The sequence below is a fragment of the Cheilinus undulatus genome, linkage group 6 (assembly GCF_018320785.1).
Source record: "Cheilinus undulatus linkage group 6, ASM1832078v1, whole genome shotgun sequence".
Lineage (NCBI taxonomy): Eukaryota > Metazoa > Chordata > Actinopteri > Labriformes > Labridae > Cheilinus > Cheilinus undulatus.
In genome coordinates this window covers 12,243,959-12,265,897 of record NC_054870.1, presented here as the reverse complement: position 1 = coordinate 12,265,897, position 21,939 = coordinate 12,243,959, and the positions used below count along the sequence as shown (strand labels likewise).

Below are 21,939 nucleotides of genomic sequence, written 5' to 3'. Positions count from 1 at the left end.
GTATCTGGTGTTTTGCATTTTTTTAATGGTTGTTGTTATGTGTTTGATGCGTTTTGAAAATTATTATTTAAGGCCTTGTGCATGCATTTTTAAAAAAAATCCAGATTAATAGCATGCTTTATTGTCCCTTTTGGCATACTCTGGCCACTGCAGCGCCACCCTGCAGGCACAGAGATGTAAAAAGTCCACTACTGCTCCTTCAAGGTGCAGTGTGTAATATTTTGTCTAGTATCATTTATAACTAGGGTTATCTAAATTAGTGTCTAATCATCTGAATAAATAAATGCTATTTATTGAATTTACTCAAAAGAAGTCATTTATTCATACAGAGGGAGTGTCCCCGTCATGAATGGCGCTATCTTGGATTTTTGAAATTTGCATGCACCACAGAAGGAGCCAAATAACAAATACTAATGAGCACTGCATTCTAGAATTTCCTCTTAGATGTTGATATCCCCAATGTTACACACTGGCACAGTCTCATTTCACTTTAGAAAATCCACAGAGAGGCATTGGTTTAGCTCAGTGGGTAGAGCAGGCGCCCATATACTGACCAGTGACCAGGAATTGATCCCATGCTACATGACATGTGTTGAGATCAATTCCTGGTCAGTGTGCTGTTTGGAGCATGTCTGCCCCATCTGTATTTCCTGTCTCTCTTCAGCTGTCTCATCTAGATAAAGGCTAGAAAACACCAAAACATAAAAAAAAACCCTCACAGACAGTTCAGTGGAAAGGTAAAAAGTCATCTGCACCTTGTGTTTTCCAGCATTCACCTTTTCATTGTACCCTTATTTCCTTTTCAATCTCTAACAAGTTCCTTTTCTTTCTGTAAGTTTACGTTATAACCTTCAATCTACCTGAAGATTTTTATTTTGTTTCTTTCAACAAAAAAAGCAGGTCTGTATTCAAACAGGAAGTCAATTACATTCAGTTTAAGACCATACAAAAAATATTTTTGAATGCAAAACAGTAGAAATTTAAAATGGGAAGATCAGTGGTGATTTACTACAGAAAATCTGATCATCAAAAAATTAAATAATTTGCAGCTCTACCTTGAGTGTTTGAAGGAATAAATCACACATACAAGTAAGGGGAAAAACTGATTTTGTCTGCAAAAGTAGATAATAAAATATTTTATGTTCTATTCAATTATAGACACCTTTTGAAGAAGAATGCCTCCTACTGTCAACCAGCAGGATAATGAAGGAGCACACACACTGAGGCCAGTTTGCCTGTACCATCCTGAAGCATGCTGCCCCCCTCTCACCAGTCAGCCCTGCAGTCACACTTCTTTAAGCTCAACTGGGCAGGAGTATGGATAATGTAATATGCCACAGACAGTTCACAAGATGCCTGGTCTCACAGACTTGGCACACTGAAGAAATACACAGACAACATGCCACCAACTTTTTTGGTCAGATAACCCTCCGCCGTTGTTTAAAATGTTAAAATGTATAAAATGGGGAAAAGGAACAGTCATATCAATGGTACATCCAGACAGCTCACCAGTGCTTATGTGTGCACAAACAAGCCAAAGCATATGGCAATAGCATATCGATTGTTCCAGGTCCAAGGAAGTGTACCATGCCTGTTGCTGATACAAAGCACTCTCATTGGCCAAGGAAACCGGACTTTGAGCTCGGTATAGACCAAGAATAAAGGCATCCTCAATGCTTCATTAAAGGTGTTAGCCTGAGAAAATGTACTCAGGCTATCTGCTTCTGTTTGAATTTACAAAGAGCTGTATCTGCATTGTGTCTAACCTTCCATAAAGCAAACTTTGATTATGTACAGTATGTTTGTCTAACTTGATTACACCTATTTCATTTTATGCAAATACTTGTAAAATTTTACAAGATGCATTTTACAAAACTTAAAAAAATGTGAAATTTGAAAATTGTGAGAGCCTGATCCTTGGTCTCTAGATATTATTACTAAAATCTGAATAGCACAGAAGGTGACAGGCTGCATGCTCTCCTCCCTGAAAGACATTTACAACTCTCACAGCCTCAACAAACAACATTGTGAAGGACTGCCTACGTCCTGATTTGAACTATTAAAGCTAGTGCCCTCTGGCAGGCGCTTCAGGCCCATCAGAAGGACAGACTGATCTAAGGCAATGTCTTCACTAATGCTTTAAGCACACCGACCTCTAATATGCACCAGACAATAGGGGCAGTGTTTATTATCCTTCATCCTTCTCTCCTATCCATATACAATAGTATCCCCTTATGTGCATTTCGTAGGTTAACCGCTATCATCACCCTGGCTAGTCAGCACCAAAGTTACAAGTCCATTCAATTAAAAATTCATAATTTTAGATGTTGTGTCCCAATTGCATTAAATGTTATGATTGAACTGTAACAAAAGCACTCACCACTAGAGGAGGCTGTAGCAGATAGCAGCTAGTATGAGAAGCCCTCTAGTGGTATTTTGATCCAGAAAACTGAGATAAAGTTAACTTGCCATATTGACCAGAGCAATGTGTAACTACATTTAGATCAAGAATGTGGACATAAACATGTGAAGGCTCCTTTATGCTCTGCATTCGAAATACATACAGATACAGACAGAGGTTTCTGTCTGCACTCTGCATTCGTTTTTGCATGTTTTGACTTAAGTTTTGAGGATAGACTAAATGTTACAGCTAATTGTGGGGGCAGTGTTGAGTTGTGTAGATCCTCCTCAGCTGAAACTCAGAGGTTTCATTACTCTTTAAAGTAGTTAGATAGGTGTATCCCTCCAATTACAGCGCAACAATCACATTCTACCAAAGATCCACCATATGGACAGAAGTATTTGGTCATACCCCATCAGGTGTTCAGGCCTGCTGTCAAAGGTTTATAAAATCAAGCACCCATGCAGTCTCCACTTGCAAACATCTGAGATACAAAAGGGTTGTTCTGAAGAGCTCAGTGACTTCAAGCATGGTGCTGTGATGTATTCCACCTTTGCAGTAAGGTTTATGAATTTTCAGCACTGCTTGATATTCCACAGTTAGCTGTAAGTGATATTATTAGAAAGCGGAAGTGTTTAGGAACAACAGCAACTCAGCCATGAAGCAAAAGACCACATAAAATCACAGAGCGGGGTCAACAACTGCTAAGGAGCATGGTGCAGAAAAGTCACCAATGCTCTGCTGATCCCGAAGCTTTAGAGTTCTGAACTTCTACTGGCATTAATGTAAGCACAAAAACTGTGCAGTGAGATCTTAATAGAGTGGGTTTTCATGGCTGAGCAGCTGCATACAAGCCTATCATCACCAAGTCCAGTGCAAAGCGTTGGATGGAGTGCTGTAAGGCACACGACACCGGACTGAGCAGTGGACACATATTCTGTGGAGTAACAATTCACACTTCCTGTCTGGCAGTCAGATGGGCGAGTAATGGTTTTGGCTTATGCAAGGAGAACATTACCTGTTTTTCAGGGTTTGGACTAGACCCCTTCTTCCAATGAAGGCCAGTCTCAATGCTTCAGCATGCCAAGACATTCTGGACAATGCTATGCTTTCAACTTTGTGGAAACAGTTTTAGAAAGGCCCTTTTCTATTCCAACATGACTGTGCCCCAGTGCACAAAGAAAGGACTATAAAGACACGGTTTGATGAGTTTAGAGTGGAAGAACTTGACTGAACTTGACCCCATCAAGCACCTTTGGGATGAACTGGAATGGAGATTGCGAGCCAGGCCTCCTTGTCCAACATCAGTGCCTGACCTAATTCTCCACAGAATGAATGGGCACAAATTCCCACAGATTAAAGGACATGTATTTGAATACAATGTCTTTTCAGTCCCTGTGAGTGTAATGGTCAAGAAGCTGAATACTCTCGTCCATATCATGTTTATATTGCTTATTGTGCAATATCTTTTTCTACCAGTGTGGTGCACTTTTTCTTCTTGTGCATCAATGGTGCAGATGTAATATGTATTCAGAGGGATTTAGTGAGGGAGCCACATCATGTTGTTTGTCAAGCAGAGCACACACTAAGGTTTATGTCCTCTCAGTACTGTTGGCAGCAGATGAAGAATGACATCACAGCATACATGGCTGACTTAGAGACAACTGTTTGACATCACAGAAAAATGCAAAATACTTTGATAAAGTTTAATTGTTCTATTGCTTAATACATGTGTAATCATTGGATTTAATTTCTTTTAAAAACAACTTTTCCATTCTGTTCCTATTTTATAACATCAGATGGATTTGCTGACTTGAATGCTTTTCACCAAATAAATGATGGTTGACTTTTTAATTGTAATAATAAGCTTCTGAAAAACAAACTCGTTCATCTAAACAATTTGCAATTGATAGTCATTTTACTGAGGGGAGGTGGTTACAGATGATTGCATTTTTAAACACACATACAGTTTACTGTTGCATGCATCTGCTCCAAACAATAGTCAAAGCTTTGACATTTTCAAACACAATCTTATGTGACACCAGCAGCATGAGTTCTTGTCATTTTTCCATAAAGTAGAATTTCTAAACATTTAGGTTATGACTGAACTCACATTAACAGCCTGAAAGCTGAAGCTGCATTTATTACATTCAGTAGATCTGTCTGTTGTCTGTTATGGCATTTAATGGTCCTTGCAAAAGAACATGATGATGTTTTTTTGTGCCCTGCAGCATTAAACATTATTCCAAGCCTTTAGACACAAGCCAACATGCTGTATATTTTAAATCCTTTAACATATTTTTACCCAACGTACCATGAGTAAGTCTGCATCATATGGTACAAACTCACTGCAAATTTTGGCAGGTACTATGACTGCAATAATAATTTCACTGTTCTCATTTTGCAATTCATATTATTGCAATACACTAATTTCTTAGTCATTCAAACACTGCTAGAGTATCCCAGATCATTTTTCGTTTAAATTTAAGGCTGAAATTTTGTAAAGCCATAATTCTTGAAGACATGAACTAGGAATCTACAATATTATCGGCATGATATCAGTATCAGTAGATAAGGAGCTTTAAAAAGTTAGATATCTTATCTGTAGATATGAAAATTTCTCCTGATATTTGTGGCCAGAATATCAGCCATACATACTGCCATTACATTTCACATGTGTAAATCTGCCCGGATCAGACCGTCCTCACAAACTGAGTGAGCATGCAAGGAGGAGACTAGTGTGAGAGGCCACCAAGACACCTGACAACTCTGAAGGAGTTACGAGCTTCAACAGCTGAGATGGGAGAGACTCTGCATACAACAACTGTTGCCCCGGTTCCTCACCATCCAAAACTTTATGGGAGAGTGGCAAAGACAAAGCCACTGGTAGAGAAAACTTGTACAAAATCTGCACGAGAGTTCGCCAAAAGGCATGTTGGAGACTCCATGGTCAAATGAAAGAAAGTTCTTTGGTCTGATGAGACAAAAATGGTGAATTTTGGGCATCAGACAAAATGCTATGTTTGATGGAAACCAAGCATCATCACAAACACACCATCCCCACTGTGAAGCACAGTGGTGGCACCATACGTCTTGACTCTGCTTGTAAAGGTAGAGGGTAAAATAAATGCAACAAAACATATGAAAATCCTGGAGGACAATCTCATTCAGTCCACAAGAAGACTACAACTTTAGAGAAGATTTATTTTCCACAAAGATAATGAGCGAAGACATACAGCAAAGGCTACAAAGAAATGGTTTAAAGACATGTTCTGGAGTGGCCAAGTCAAAGCCCATACCTCAATCCAATAGAGAATTTACTGGCTGGACTTGAAAAGGGCTGTTCATGCCTGGTCCAATGCAACCTGACAGAGCTTGAGCAGTTTTGCAGAGAAGAACTGATTAAAATTGCAGTGTCCAGATGTGCACGCCTGACTGAGACCTATTCACACAGACTCAGCACTGTGATTGTAGCCAAAGGTACATCTACTAAATACTGACTTGAGTAGGATGAATATTAACAGTCACTTATTTTGCATTATATATTTTTATTTAACAGACATTACTTTGTTGAAACCGGTTTCAACTTTGACATTAAAGAGGGTTTTTTTTTTTTGCAATCTTTTCAGCCAAAAAAAGCCAAGTTACATTGACCATGATTGATTTATAAAATAAATAACGGGATAAACCATCGAAGCGGCTGAACACTTTTTATGGGCACTATTTCCATTCATAAAAAAAGCACAGTAGCGTTCTCTTATTTGGTCAATTTAAACAATTAATCTCAAGCTAATCTGATGACGTACATTTTAAGTATCATGAAACTGATTGATTGGCCCCTTTTAAAACCAAAACTTCTATGTAAAGATTTTCTGTTTTTCCTTGTCAATTATTCTGAAAATTTTGGGGTATTTTGATAATACAAAGACCAAAAAATGGAGCTCCACTCCATTTTGCCAAAAGGGATCACAGTGAGTGAACAAAATATTTAAGACTACCTCTCATCTAGTAAAGCCAAAGAACAACATAACATTCAACATGATCAACACTTCATCGCCTTTTCATCGCAACTAATTCTCACCACATCGTAATACATAAACATGTCTCCAGGCCCGGGGTAAATTATAGAAATAGATATTATATGGTCGCTGCTGGTCCAATATCCATTCTTCTGCCACAAATCTTCTTTTAATGCCTTTTCATCACAGTAATGCACATATTCACTGTTTGAATATATATGTAGAGAGATCTACATAACTGTAACTAGTTTAGTATGAAGACTTTTTTGGCACTTTTGACCCCTTGCTTCAGGGAAGGGTCCTCCTCACGGACATTTTTTGAAATTCAATCTATTTTGATGCTATATATCCGCTCTTGGCAGCATATTGACACTGGAAATGCACATCTTAATGACTCGTTCCTTAGTGGGGCTTGGCAGTTAATCACAAATTAGATTAAATCGCAATATGGCCTGCTGCAATTTTTAAATCGCAGACAGCGCAATATTCCCTTAACCTGAAATATGTCAAAATATAGGTTTGATACAATTTTTGTAGCACAAGAAATTTTTTCAATTCACATGGTGCATACAATCAAGTGTCTTCTTTTGGATCAAAAATCCTACTTTTCCTGTTCATGTGAATAATTTTTTTTTTTTAATAAAAAACAGAAAAACAAAAAAAAATGTCATCCCTTCAGTAGAGCAATTGATATCAAATTTGCTATATGAGTCAAAATCACAATTAGGTTTTTTTTTTTAATCTTTCATCCCTAGTTAATCTACTCTTGTGCTAATTATAATATAGAATGATTTCTTGTGCTTGGTGAACTACAGGTAAGATAAGAAAGCAAGAAATAACTGCATATTAAATCACAATATTGGGAGAAAAAAAAACAATTAGATCATTGTCACAAATTGTTCAGGTCTATTGCGATGTAGTCTGCCTCATTATTGTATGCACACCTATAATGACTGTATCTAGAGTCCCTTGGAGCATGAGGTCCCAGGTATTTGCCTACCTTTGCCTAATGGTAAAACAACCCATTATGAGGTTTCCTTACAGTGTGGCAATCCTTTGTTTTATGTTTGAGTCCTTACATTGATAAGTTTGTTTTGACAAATCAGATCAGGATCTGTCAGGGTTCATTAACTTGTAATTAGATTTACAGTAATATGGTGGATTATTGGATGATTATAAGAAAAGATCAGGTCATTAACATTTATTTCATGCAGATGTCTATCTGTGAACATTTCCTGGCTGCAGTGGGAGGATGGTAATGCTATCACAGCTGCATCAGGCTCTCCGTGTACCTTTAATTACACAAGCTGGAGAGCAAACACAAGCTGCTCGGCTGCAGCAGGGAGGGAGGGATGAGTCCTGGACGAGTAAGGTGCTCTCCAGGGGGGGCTTTTATATTCCTGGCACACTCACAGCCGTCATGTAAAACTTGATTAAATTAAAGTGCATGACAGTGTTTACTGCCACAGTGACTCTAATCCACTTTTTTGACTCAGCACATGTTGTACTGCCAGGCATAAAAATAAAAATTTACCAGAAACAACGACACACAAATCAGATTGTTTTTTACACAGTTTTAGATAAGGATGAATCCAATTTTAAAGCTCAGGTTGTGCCTCTGCATGCAGTGTTAATAATTCCCACAGCTTAAAACACCTGCAGGTGTTTCTGTGTTAATTGGGCTGTAAATTGCGTGTCACATTTACCTCAAGGACAACCAATTAAAGAGCAGCAGTCACACACCGAGGCTTCAAAGGCAGCATGTTTATCAGCCTCCTTAAGCTCAGGATGTTAACATGTATTTACATGTGGGACCACAGAGGGAGCAGGATCAATAAAAGCATTGTTAAAACAAAGAATCCTCCAACAAGGAGGAGTTTGTGTGAGTACGGGGGTGCACGTGTGTGGGATCAGTAACTATTTACCTGACAAAGGTCATTAGCCCGGTTTCAGCACTCCAGTCCTTCAGTTTGTGGTCAAAGTTCAGCTTAGTGTTTGGATATGTCTCTGCCGCTGTAGAGGGAACATAACATGTTACAAAAGGAGCTTATATCACGGTGACATAACATCAGCAGTTTAATAAGACTGTTAAAACAGACAGGAAACCTTCAACTGTTCTTATAAAACACAGTCAGAAACAGACTGTCAGCAAACAGTTCGCCCTTCGCTGCAGGAGACAGACCTCCTGCTGAGCAGAGAATCAAGATACAGAAAATGATGTTTATGTTGTCACACTTTCTGAAATCTCTTTATCTCAAACCTTCATTCCAGGAGTCTGGATCGCTCCTGATAAGATAAGAGCCTCAGCTTCACAATCAGCCTCTGTTTTGGCAAATTAATTCAGCACAGGACCGTGTTGTCACAAATTATCTCCAAGCACACACGCAGGCTCTTCATTAAGTGTAAAGAACGATCCCTTCAGCCTGGAAAGACTGGCACATCGCCTGCCTGTTGTACCCAGACAGCTTAAAAATCTGGGGTGTAGCTGAAGCAAAGGGAGTATCTGCGGCACGGGTCTGTGCACGCTAGCAAACAGCCTCATTTGGTTTGAGTAGGTTTTAACTGTGAGCTTTGTGCAGCAGAGGTCATGAATTAAGTATGCACTAAGGGTACAGACATGATAAAGCCTTTCTAACGAGAGTATATATTAACTCATAGTATAATATGCTGTTTGTAGAAATATACAGAAGAAGAAATAACTCATTCTTTCACATGAAAAGTAAAGGTTGAAAATATTTAAAATTAAAGGGGCGATCACTCCAATCAAAATAATGTCACAGTTTTCCTTAAGAGGACAGGGTATCTGGATGTACCTGGTGTAAGCTAAACTTGGTGGCTCCTGATGAGGTAGGGGTGACCTAAAATATTCAAATATTTGATGATTCATTCAAAAGAGCCTCATTCAGTTGCCAACATCATGGCCCAGTCATGCTTGTGACACAAGGATGAATCCTTTTCAGCAACATTATATGGACAAAAGTATTTGGCCACATCTGTCATGAATTCAAGTGTTTAAAGCTATTGTTCTTTTTCCTAGCTACCTAGAATCAGGTATATGAATAAGATGTATGAGGGGGATTCATCTTGATTAGCCTTTTTGGCTTCTAACATCTCTTGCACGAGGTTTGCTTTAATTATCTCATGTTATTCTTTTTTGTTTAATAATGTGCAAATAGATAAACTAAACTAAAAAATCAGACCTGTTGCCACAGGTGTATAAAATCAAGCATCTAGCTGTGCACTCTTCACTTGCAAACATTTGAGATACAAAATAGGACGTTTTGAAGAGCTCAGTGACTTCAAGCGTGGTACTGTGATGGATGCCACCTTTGCATTCAGACAGAAATTTTCCCCTGGCTGGATATTCCACAGTCAACTGTAAGTGATATCAGAAAGTGGGAGTGTATAGGATATATCCTCAATCAGCTAAAAATAAATATAAGTTACACAAACTCGAGAACACAATGCTGTTATCATCGATAACACACACACACATCAAGTGCTTTGCTCAATTTGGCCACCCAAGCTAGTCTGCAGAAACCGCAGATCAATCGTTTCCTGGGACAAGAGGGCGAGTTGCGGCTTTCTTCCAACAGAGCAGAGCAGCTACCACTGTACTCACGCCAAAACAGAAACTACTGGAACTGCCCCCACACAAGATAATCACTGATGTAGCAACACATTGGAGTGGAGTTTGACTTCAGTGGTGTAAAGAAAACTCTACTTTTTTCCTCTAGCAAAGTCATGTTTCTCCATACTAACCACTTCTATCCAGTGTTAATTTTGGCAGCTATTTTTAATTTTAGTCTTAGTCGTAGTCATTAAATGTCTTTTAGTCTTTTAGTTAGTTTTAGTTTGTCACTTCTGCCCTTTTTAGTTTTAGTCTGGTTTTAGTCCATAAAAAGTCCCCACATTTTAGTCACACTTATTTTCTTGCCTTAATCGGGTACCAAGTCATGGTAGTGTGTTCTACGCATTCTGCTAAACTTGGGGTCCCTGCTCTCTACAGCTGAGAGGCAGAATAGCTACAGATAAAATGCTTTTTGACAGATTTACCCAAAGTGGAGAAATATCACGGATTTTGAATGTCTGACAAAAACTACATTGCATTTGAGTCTAGTTTTATTCAACATAATGAAAACTAAACTTACTTTTTGTCAGTTTTAGTCATTACAGATCTATTTTTGTTAGTCTTACTCTAGTTTTTGTTATGGAAAAAAAGGCTGTCGACTAAAATTTTTAGTCATAGTTTTAGTCAATGAAATTAACACTGCTTCTATCCCAAGTAAAAGGGTTTATTGTACTAATGTGGACGTTGTGAATGTTCCGAGATCTTTGCCTCCACATGAGAATGAAGATATGGTGATATTCCTTCAGAAAACACAGGTAAATTCCAAATCAGGAAGAAAGGCTGCACGGTTGCCATTAACAGGAATTTAAAGGGACTTACCTTATGTCATATTTTGCTTTCTATGTTTTATTTTGGAATTGTTTAAAATAGCATTTTTCTATTTCAAAGATTTCCAAAAGATATACTCTCAATTTAACTTTTTTCAAAGTAATGAAGAAAGTAACGTTAAAGTGATAAAGAATAGATTACTTTGTTTAAAAAAAACACATAGGAGGAACTTTAGATTTCAAATTTTCTTTTTAAAGGTGAATTAATGTAAATTAATCTACACGTTGACTTTATAGTTTTCTTTCAAGAAAAATCCATCCATCCATCCATTTTCTATACCGCATAGCTTATCCCGCTGAGGGTCGCAGGGGCGGGGCTGGAGCCTGTCCCAGTTATCATTGGGCGAGAGGCGGGGTACACCCTGGACTGGTCGCCAGTCAATTGCAGGGCTGACACATAGAGACAGACAACCAGTCATACTCACATCCACACCTACAGCCAATTTAGAGTGATCAACTAAGCTAACGAACATGTCTTTGGTGGTGGGAGGAAGCCGGAGTACCCAGAGAGAAGAAAAATCTGGATTCAAAATGTAGGTTCACTTTATCTGAACAAAAGCAACTCAGCCACAATGCAGAAGGCCATGTAAAATCGCATCAGTGCCTGACCCCAAAAATGCTCCACCCACAGAAGGAATGGGCACAAATTCCTACAAAATTACCCCAAAATCTTGTTGAGAGCCTTCCAAAAAGATTGGAGCCCTTTATAGCTAGAAAAGAGGGCCAACTTCATATTAAAGCACACGTATTGGAGTACGTCATTACAGTAGATACTGATTTAATGGTCCTGAAGACAAATACTTTTGTCCATATAGTGTATTTAGGGGTATTAAATGTCTGTTTTTTATAGATCTGCCTGTTGTTCTTTAAATTAATTGTTACATATGGCCCACCTTGGTATAAATATCAACTTGTTACTACTTATTAGTGAAATTCTGAATACTTTGAATCAGCCATCAGTTCTGTGTTATAAAACTAAATCATTAAACTCCTTATGTCTCCCTATGGTTATTCTTTGTTACAACTGAGCCTTTTAGGAGTCACGCGTAATATTGCACTATTTTTGATAATGAGTGTTTTCACATTAGGCATGATTGTTTTGTGCTGGTCCCCCACACAATTAATCCTTCCTTCCTTCACTCTTCTCTCTTGTGGTCTTCTCTCACATTAATAAAATTGTTTCATGAATATGTTTGCAAATCTGCCAAGGAGAAAGAACAGACACTCATGGCGACCACTCAGGTCGACATTTGCTTATGCTCCGTGCAGACAATGGAGACCATGCAACCATTATTGCTATTTTTGCTGTTTTAGGACAACAACCTTCTTCCTACATCCACATCTATCATGCAGAAGGGTCAGTGCTGCACAGATTCAACAATTCTTTTATATAGGAGATGCCTAATAATAACTTGACAGTTTTGCTTGCTGATTAGTACCCTGCACTTGGGCTAAGTTGCATTTACAGGCCTTTTAGGCACGTTTGGGCCAAACATTGAGGCTGCATCAAGGTGTTTTTGTGACAGGTAAGTGTCATCAGGTGGGCAGGAGGATTGACACAACCCAGTCATGCTCTGGATGACCTTGCACACTACCAGGGACATGGGAAATAATCTGTCAAAAAAATAAAGTCCAAACCTTTAGGGTGGGGTAAAGATTGGATGTAGTGAGTAACCACAGCCTGGGGTGTTTGCTTGTTTTTAGTCCACAATGATTCAAAAGGCGGGGTGTGGCAATAAACAAGAGTCAGAGAAGCAGCTGTGGACTCTGTAGTTCTGTTAACTCACGATGTATGACATACTTTTTGTGGGATCTTATGCTCAGGTACACTTTTCATATGCCATCTCAAGTTTGTTTTAGGGGGAGAAGAGTGTTGTATCCCCTAAATAAACACTTAAATGCATGTAATTTTGTAAAACCATGATATAATACATTACTGCAAAGGGCAAAAAAAAAGTGATATGACATTTAGGCCACATCACCCAAGCCTTGAACCAAATATACTTAGCCATAAATATAGTCTACCAACAGCCTCACAAAACATGTTCATAGATATTTAAAGTCTGCTGGGTTAACTTTAGAAAACCTGAAATTTCAGGTTATGTCTGAAAGAAACATTTGCCTCATCTATTAATTTAAGAATCAACAAATTTAGATCTGTTATCTTGGTGTTGATTGGTTGTAAGCTTGTAGCCCTGCTCTACCCACTGAGCTACACCAGCTTCCAAGATGCACCATCTGTTTTAATAAACTCCTTGCCTGATTGAAGTCCAGTATGAAAGCATTGCTAATGAAAGTGTTGGGCGATATGTAGGAGTTTGTATGCAATAATTGCTTTTTTCCTTAAGACCTAAAAAATAAGGCTTTATTTATTCTGCAATGTAAAATTAATATAATAAACCATGGTAAAAAAAGCAGATCCATATGGAAGCTCTGAGAGGCCATGTATACATGCAGTTTATTTTAACTAATTAATGTCTGGGGTAAACAAGTGTTTTAATTCCAAGACACTCTAATAAATAGTTTGTTTCTTGAGAAAAAAAAAGGAATTTACTCGCTATTATGGACGATCAGGGTAAAATTAAAAACATACAGATGTATGTCTTTGAGGGCTTCCAAGGCCTGACAAATCTAAGCGTTTTGTCTGTAATTCTACTTACACTATATTGCCAAAAGTATTCGCTCACCTGCCTTGATTCGCATATGAATTTAAGTGACATCCCATTCTTAATCCATAGGGTTTAATATGACGTCGGTCCACCCTTTGCAGCTTCAACTCTTCTGGGAAGGCTTTCCACAAGGTTTAGGAGTGTGTTTATGGGAATTTTTGACCATTCTTCCAGAAGTGCATTTGTGAGGTCTCACACTGACGTTGGACGAGAAGGTCTAGCTCTCAGTCTCCACTCTAATTCATCCTAAAGGTGTTCTACCAGGTTGAGGTCAGGACTCTGTGCAGGCCAGTCAAGTTGATCCACACCAAACTCTCTCATCCATGTCTTTATGGACCTTGCTTTGTGCACTGGTGCACAGTCATGTTGGAACAGGAAGGGGCCATCCCCAAACTGTTCCCACAAAGTTGGGAGTAGGTGCTGGGCGATATATCACGTATACTCGATGTATGGTGGCTTTTGCCACGCACGATGTATAAAATGACTATATTGTGAACATCAAGTATAAATTATGTGGAAGTTTTGAGCTGCCAGCGTGCATTTCTCGCTGGAGTTTGGAGTTGGACATTTCAAAAGTTATCCTTCCTTCATATAAAGTCCACATGACTTTTTCGTGAGGTGCACAACTGTAACTGAAAGACGTTTAGGCGATGACCAGTGAAACACATCCAGCTACCTAATGAGCACCTACGCCGAACGGAACTCTCATTTAAAGGTAAAAGGTCACCATGGGTTGCGCAAGATTACAAACACTGAGCCCGAGCATGGTGGATCGGGCTATGAGAACAAGCAGGAGAGCCTCAGTGAACCGATCTCTGACGTTAAAACCGGTCCAAAGATCGGTTCATGCTGCATTTTTACCGATCCAGGGCTCTGTGGACCGATGCACTCGGACCGCTGATGTCAAGATCGGTTAACCAATCCATATCGGATTATCTTTATGCCAATAATACGTGGAATGAAAATTTTCCTAAATAGAAATGGACAAATCTCACTGAGATTTTAGGTATTGCATTGTTGACTTCTTGGTTCCTATTATAGTGGATATCATGGCAATTCAAATTAGACAAGTTCATTTAAGTTCTTAGTTATAATATCTATGAGATCAGCTCAAATTTACACCATGCCTTCTTACCTGTTAGCAGCTCTTTGTTTAGATTGGCTCGGTCCACTGACAGGATGTACTGAAACAAAAACAATCAGTGTTTCAGTGAAATCTGCAGCTTCACAAACTGAATTCAGACAGTGTTTACTGAAAGGGGAACAGGGAGCTTCTGGGGTAATAAGAGCTCTACATGCTTTGATTGTCCTTCTGGTTTAATTTTGTTTTGTTGTTCAAATATGAAAGTCTCTTCTTCCTCCTGAGAGTTACAACCAACTCTAATTAAAAACTCTCATTTTCAAACACACATATTAAAGGAGCACACATAATCATAACCTCTTTCATGCAGTGGTTCTCAACTAGTCTAGTCTAGAGGGCATACCATCACGTCTTTACTGAGAGATCATGACCCAAATGTCTGCAAAATTTCTACCACTAAAATTCATTAAATGACAAATGCTGCAGTTTGAACTTTAGATGGAACAAAACCTGACTGGAATAAAGATATGGATTGACAAAATAAAATAAAGTCAAAGCATATCACCACAGAAACAGTTAACAAAAAACAGCTTCTATCACTCTATGTGTTACATTCATCCATGTAATGACAATAGTAATTAATGATTAGTAATGCATTATTGAATGCCATTTTCATTGAAAAGACTCCTCTGTTCAAAAGAAGCAAATAATCAAAAGTGGTGGACGTAGCATGATGCTTCATTGCTATGGCTGGGATGCATTCAGCAGAGCTGCACTATTACTCAGCTTACAGGAGACATTTCTAATAAAATTCTAACTTACAACTGTCATGCTCTACACCTATTTCATATAAAACACTATTAAAGTTAAGTGCTATTTACTAGGGACATCCCAGTCATTTTTGTTGCTGCAGATACCGATACCAATCATCTATGAGTGACATAAGCTGACATCTATACCAATCATAGTTTAGTTTTTGTAACAGCAGCTGATTAAGCAGTTGGTCACTTAGCTTTTCAGTGGATTGGGACCTCTTACAGATGAGAGCATAACATGATAAAAGAGCATTAAAGTCATTTTCATTCGGTTAATACTTTCTGTTTAATGAAAACTGTTTAATGAATTATCGGCCAAAATTTTAATATTAAGGAACTGCTAGGTAGATAAAATTATGCTTCAAAATCCTTAAAATTAAGTACAAATACAGAAAAGACATGCCTCTCAGACTGCAATCCATCTTCCTCAAATTGTAACATGTAGCATAGATTCACATGTGTAATGAAAGCCAGGTTAGATAGCAAAACTGCAGACTATATTAAAACACTGTGACTGAAGAGAGCTGAATAACTGAAGATGCTGAAACCCTTTGTATTTTTCACGTGTAGACCAACTTCATTCCAACATCACAATGAATGCATTAAAAATTCTAGAAAAAGTCATCCTACTGTGTAATGTTAGATGAGTATGACAAATCACTGAATCTCTTTTTGTTCTTCTAAATAAAACATATCCAGCTTACCTGTCCTTTCTTGCCATAAGGGATCGGTGATTGTTTCCCACTGAGTGAATGGATCATTCTTGCATGCATGGGGATCCCCTGAGAGACAATCTGAAGACAGACATAGAGTCAGATTTTGAAAACTGCATTTATCTCCATCCAGAGCAAAATATTTCTTGTGTCCTGCAATTGAAAAAAAATGTTATGCTGCTTAAAGGTCCTCTTAAATACTATATAGATGAACAGACAATATTATGCTATTCTGCTCACCTCTGTATATTTTGCATGAATATGAACTGTTTGAATGCTGATTATTATGCGCTTTTCTATCCCAACCAGTTTCACGAAAAATAAATACATTTTAACCAATTTGTGCTCTGTTGAACTTTATAAAATTTCACATGTAACAACTGCACTGGAAAATTGTGCTGTGGTTGGACAGGTCTACATTTAAAATTATTTTATTAATAAATTGCCATCGAGACGTTTGGGTGTACAGAGGACCATTAAGAATGTTAGAAACACAAAGTTCAAGAGCCAGCATGTATGATTGTGTCTGGGTGCGTTAGTGTCCATGTCGTGGGTAACTTGAACTTCTGCGACAACACCATTAAATCTGACAGGGACATACAGGTTTTGGAGAAATACATGCTTCTATCCAGGAACATTCCTGATTTTTTCAGCAAGACAATGCTCATTCTGCATAAGTTACAACAGCATGGCTTCAAGGTGAAAGACAGAGACATGACCTGCATGTGCAACAAGAAAGAATGGCAAAGAATTCCATCGGCAAAACTTCAATAATTATTGTCTTTAGTTCCCAGAGTGCTGGTTAAGGGAACATGTGATGTAACACTTTGGTAAACATACTTCTGTCTCAACTCTTTTGGAAGATGCTGCAGGCATCAAATTCAGAGTGTGCATATCATCTAAAATAATCATTCTCAGTTTGAATATTATATATCATATCTTTGTTCTGCATCAATTGAACATGGGTTGAAAAGGATTTAATAATCACTGCATCATGTTTTTATTCACATTTTACACAATGTCCCACTTTTTTTAATAGGGTTTTGTAAATTGCATGTGTAAATGCCCCACAAGTAGGAAGTCTGGCCTTTGACATTAACGTCTACCTTTATGGGAATTACTGAAATGTAATATCAATTTCCAGAGGTATAGATTTCTAAAACTGACTATCATAGGCGATTTTAAATTTCTTTAAGCAGGGTTGAAGCACCCTAAATTTCATCTCAGCACCCCTAAAAAATAGCAAGGGAATTACCCAACCAGACTTTTAAAACATGACTATCTCTAGCCACCATTTAAAGCGTAGTAATAATCAGCACTATGTTAGCTTAAACACCATAGCACAGCATCATAGCATAAATGTCTGTTGGGTGAAACCCAGGTTGTTGTTAATTTGATAAATGATGCATGTAGGAAAATATCACTAGTAGAGTGACATTGTTTGGTAGGGGTACTGAACACAAAAAATGTCTAAATGTCACAATGTCTTTGCGAGTTGAGCACTCATAAGGATCTGATTTTAAGAAGATCGCCCGTGCTGACAAGGATATATGATGGTTTCAGATGGGTGCAGAGACTATGTGGGCTTTACTTGGCAATAAACCTAACTTTATCCTGAAAGTCACATTGTTTTAATGGCATTAGTGATATTAAAAGCTTTGAGTGCTTTGTTATGAAACCCCCAAAAAAGCTCAGGTGCAGCATACTGCCTTGAGGTTTCATATTTTGAACCCAACAAATGTCTTCTTTTCAGACTCATATTTGTTTAACAGGCTGTAAAATGTCCATTTAAATTCCTCTTAACACTGCATGAAGAGAAAAAGTCCACGGTGGTGAGATGAATACTTAGAAAAGGACTTTATCATGCTGTTGACCACTCAGCTTGCTCACATGACCCAGTATCTGTCCTTGATATGAGTGAAAACCCTGTTTTCTCATGCATGTGTTAAGTATCAGGGTTGGATGCAGTATTCTAAGGCACGCATCAAAGCGGCCAGTGCAGCAAAGCAAATGTGGAACAAAAAAAATAAAAAAGAGGAGCGTGTTGACCTCAGAAGCCAGTGTCCTGAGTGGACTGAGTCCCTGAGGCCTGGCCACAAAGTTAATATTTCATTAATACAAATCGAGCTCAACAAAAAGTGAAGGCTTCCCGAACTGCTTGGCTCAAATTCAGTTCATGATGTCGGGGTTCAAGGGGACTAATACAGTGACAACAAGAGCACACTGTTAGAAAAGTTCTCTACTTTTGAAAGTGAAGCAACCAGCTGCAAAACAGCCACTTTATTAGGCACACCTATTCACCTGCTCATTGATGCAAATATCTAATCAGCCAATCACATGGCAGCAACCAATGCATTTAGGCATGTGGACATGGTTAAGACCATTTGAGGGAGTACAAAATTAGTATAATAATGGACAAGAAAGAGGATTTAAGTTACTCTGAATGTGCCATGCTGATGTGAGTATTTCTCAAACTGCCAATCTATTAGGATTTTACGACAGAAACATCTCCAAGGTTTATAGAAAATAGTGAGAAAAAAAGAGGAAATATCCAGTGACCTGCAGTGGCGGACGTCTGAGAATGACCAGACAGGTTTAAGCTTATAGAAAAGCAAGAAAACTAAAATAATTTGTTACAGAAGGCGTATACAAAAAAGCATCTCTGAATGTGCAATACATCCAATGAGGAAACTGAGGCTACAATTCACACAGGCTCACCAAATTTGGACAATACAAGATTGTAATAAATCCTAAAAAATCAGCAGATGCTTTGATTTTCACCACTTTTCTTTCTTAAAGTGTAGGACTATTTAATGACCCAAACAGTTTATTTTATATATACAGTACCTGCCTTTTAGACTTCATAACAAGACAGATAAGGTCGCATTAAGATCACACTCTTCTTATTCCTAATAAATATTAGGAATAAGAATATTTGATCTGCCTACCTTCTCCTCCATCCCAACGTGCTTTAGCGCTTGCCGACCTCGGTGAGACAGAGCCAGGTTGATGCTTCTCCCCTTCACGATTTTGGCTTGTCGGATATCTGACCAGAATCAAACACAAAGTTTAAATGTGGAACAATGTGTTAAAAATGACTTTTCCGCTTTAGGAATATTGTAATTTCCACCGACTCAGGTGAGGTGACAGTGTTATTTACAAAGAAGACAGAGCTTTGAAGCCTACCTTCCCGAGTTTCAAAGACTTCCACCTCAAAGCCTCTTTTGGCAAAGAAGCAGGCATTCAGGGCCCCCACCTGCAGGAGGGCAGTCAGGACAGCATTTTTAATATGTGTCCCTTTTGTATAAACCAGTTATTTTGCCTTTTGTGTTACAGTAATCACACTATACAAGCTGTTAGGGTGGGCACAACACCTCACCAAGAAATTATTTTACTGAAAAACCTAAAAGACATGGATAATTTCTTTTATACCAGGACAACAAAAAGCAAAAGTCCTCAGGATCTGGACATTTCTCTGCCTTTAGCTCTTAAAAACTGCAAGCAAAACCTGCAAACTGTCTAACCTGGCAATATTTGCCAACATGGTTGTACAATTTAGACAAAATGAGGTTGATCATTTTCAATTTTTCATGAATGTAGTCCTCTCTTTTGTGGCTGTCTTATGAACTATGTGTCATTTTTTAAAGCTTCTGCACTTTTATTACTTTTGTTAAATAAAAGCCAAAAAAATAAAAGCACAGGGTATCAAATATTATCAAGATATTAAGAATTTGGAGACCTTACAGGCTGTGTAGCTGTACTTGAACACTTTTTTGCTAGCTTACTTCCTTTATCTCACACTTTTTAGGCCCAGATACACATTATCATTAAGAATTCAAAAAATAAAGTCCTATTCTTCCCAATCAGGTGTGATTTGTCAAAGGAGGAGCTTTACTAAGGTCAGTGATAAGTCAAAAGCTCAGAAGCTCAAAAGTCCACAAGTGCTGTATAATGATTAAATTATTTACTTTCATTTTCCTTGTCTTACCAAACCGCCGCCCACCACTGCCACCACTTTTTTCTTGCTTGTTCTGTGAGTTGGTTCCTCCATGGCGGTGCTGCTGACAGCTCTCTGCAGGTCTGACCCTCTCACCGTGCACACTTCAGAGTGATTTACACAAGCAGGAGAATGAGATTTAAAAAGAGGTGGAGCAGAGCCGGTCCCATGAATGTCACTCGTCAAATCAGTTCCCCTTTTAAAGTAAACACAAGTGAAAGATAACTGAGGACAGTCTGACAATCCTCTGGTGTCATAAGGGCTGAACCGAATACTCCAGTCAGGTCAATGAGTAGAGAAGCAGAGTTTGTGTCTCATTAGATAATGGCTTTCAATTGATATATAGCAGACAAGAGGGTGCAAAAACACCCTCAAAAGCCTTTCTAACAACCTGCTAAAGGTGTTAAATGTGCTTAAGTGAAGCTTTCACAATTATTAGCTTTGTCTGGTCATATTAATGGGGCAGGGTGATAATGGCAGTGTTGTTTTCCATGTGTGAAAATTAATGAAATGTTTAGTGTTTGGAAAACTGTGTCAGATGTCAGGGCAATGAATTTAACTCGGAATATTAAAGGAAAGAAATCTGTCACCATCTAGTGGCTGTTTCTGGCAACTGCAACAAAAACCCAAGTGACAAAGCTCAACTAAGTTTAGATTATGCTCATTCTACACTGCACATACATGCAGGTAGCACACATGTAAATACAGATGCTATTTGAAAAATTGAATCATCCAGGGAGGATGCAGCACCTGGACAGGTGGCAGGGCTTCCCATAGGGAAGGAAAAGGCAACGGTTTTTGAGGCCCAGGTGCCATTTAGGGGCCCAAAGATAGAGTTTATTCTAAGCTTGAAAAATGAAAACCAAGTTCATTTTTTTAGCTTGTACTTATTAGCTTGTACTTATTAGAGCACTTCATGTTTTGCTGTTGCCTATTTAAAAATGCAATCCCCTTCTTGAAATTGAATTTGCTGTTTTATTTCATAAAGTAACAGGTGGAAAGAAAGAACCCTCCTGTAAGGTCAGTATTGTTGGACTGCATATCTATGCCTGGACCTGCAACAAAATTAATTCAGTCAGCTGGAAAAGCCTATCAAACCAGGACCAGGAGGGAAATATTAGCCAGGGGGCTAGCACTAATGCTACTGATCTTATAAGTGTGCATTATCATAAATAGATGATCTAAGGAGGGCCCATTTACAGGGGGGCATGGCTATGTCTCTCTGCAGGCCTGGCTGGTGAGTGGCGTGACTACTCCTTTAAAAGATGTCACAAGACCAACTTCTGTATAAATTTAAGAGGAAAATCATATTCACTGATTTTAATAGCAATGAAGGGGAAGACTGTGAAGCACATCCAAAGTTATGTGTTGTCATTGTCAATAGCTGCCATTTGATGAAAATGCTGATGTAGATTAAAAGGGCCTGTGAAAGCTCATCTGGTTTTGGGTGTGTAGAAAATGAATTACTTTATTTTTCAATGGTTGAGTCTGTCCTCACATTTGTTATTATCCTCAGGTTTGGTATGAGTGTGTATAAGTGTTGCCATGAGCCCCAGGTCATAACATACATGTCCCAAAGACTTAAAAAACTGAAGGCAGTCTCCAGGGGTTAAAAAAAACCTGGACTATAGAGATGCTGTCGAGCTTGACCTTAGCATCTGAGCGACACTCATGTGTGTTGCCTTGTGTCGAGCTTCACTCTTGCCTTGATGCCAGTGCTGCCCCTCTCCAGCACTGACTTGTGGCACATTGGGCCTATGATGACTAATTTACTTTGATTAACCTG

General features: G+C 38.5%; 1 protein-coding gene across 1 annotated transcript in view; it reads right to left on the bottom strand.

Moving 5' to 3' along the window:
- Positions 1 to 20,312, bottom strand: part of LOC121510696 (kynurenine 3-monooxygenase) — a 31,205-nt gene extending 10,893 nt beyond the window's left edge. The window contains exons 1-6 of the mRNA XM_041788866.1: positions 20,145 to 20,312; positions 19,343 to 19,412; positions 19,105 to 19,202; positions 16,148 to 16,237; positions 14,683 to 14,731; positions 8,346 to 8,433 (exon numbers count right to left, since the gene is read on the bottom strand). Coding sequence (XP_041644800.1) covers positions 8,346 to 8,433; positions 14,683 to 14,731; positions 16,148 to 16,237; positions 19,105 to 19,202; positions 19,343 to 19,412; positions 20,145 to 20,207 — 458 coding nt within the window. The 5' untranslated portion in view covers positions 20,208 to 20,312. The remainder of the gene's footprint in view (positions 1 to 8,345; positions 8,434 to 14,682; positions 14,732 to 16,147; positions 16,238 to 19,104; positions 19,203 to 19,342; positions 19,413 to 20,144) is intronic.
- Positions 20,313 to 21,939: the final 1,627 nt, after the last annotated feature.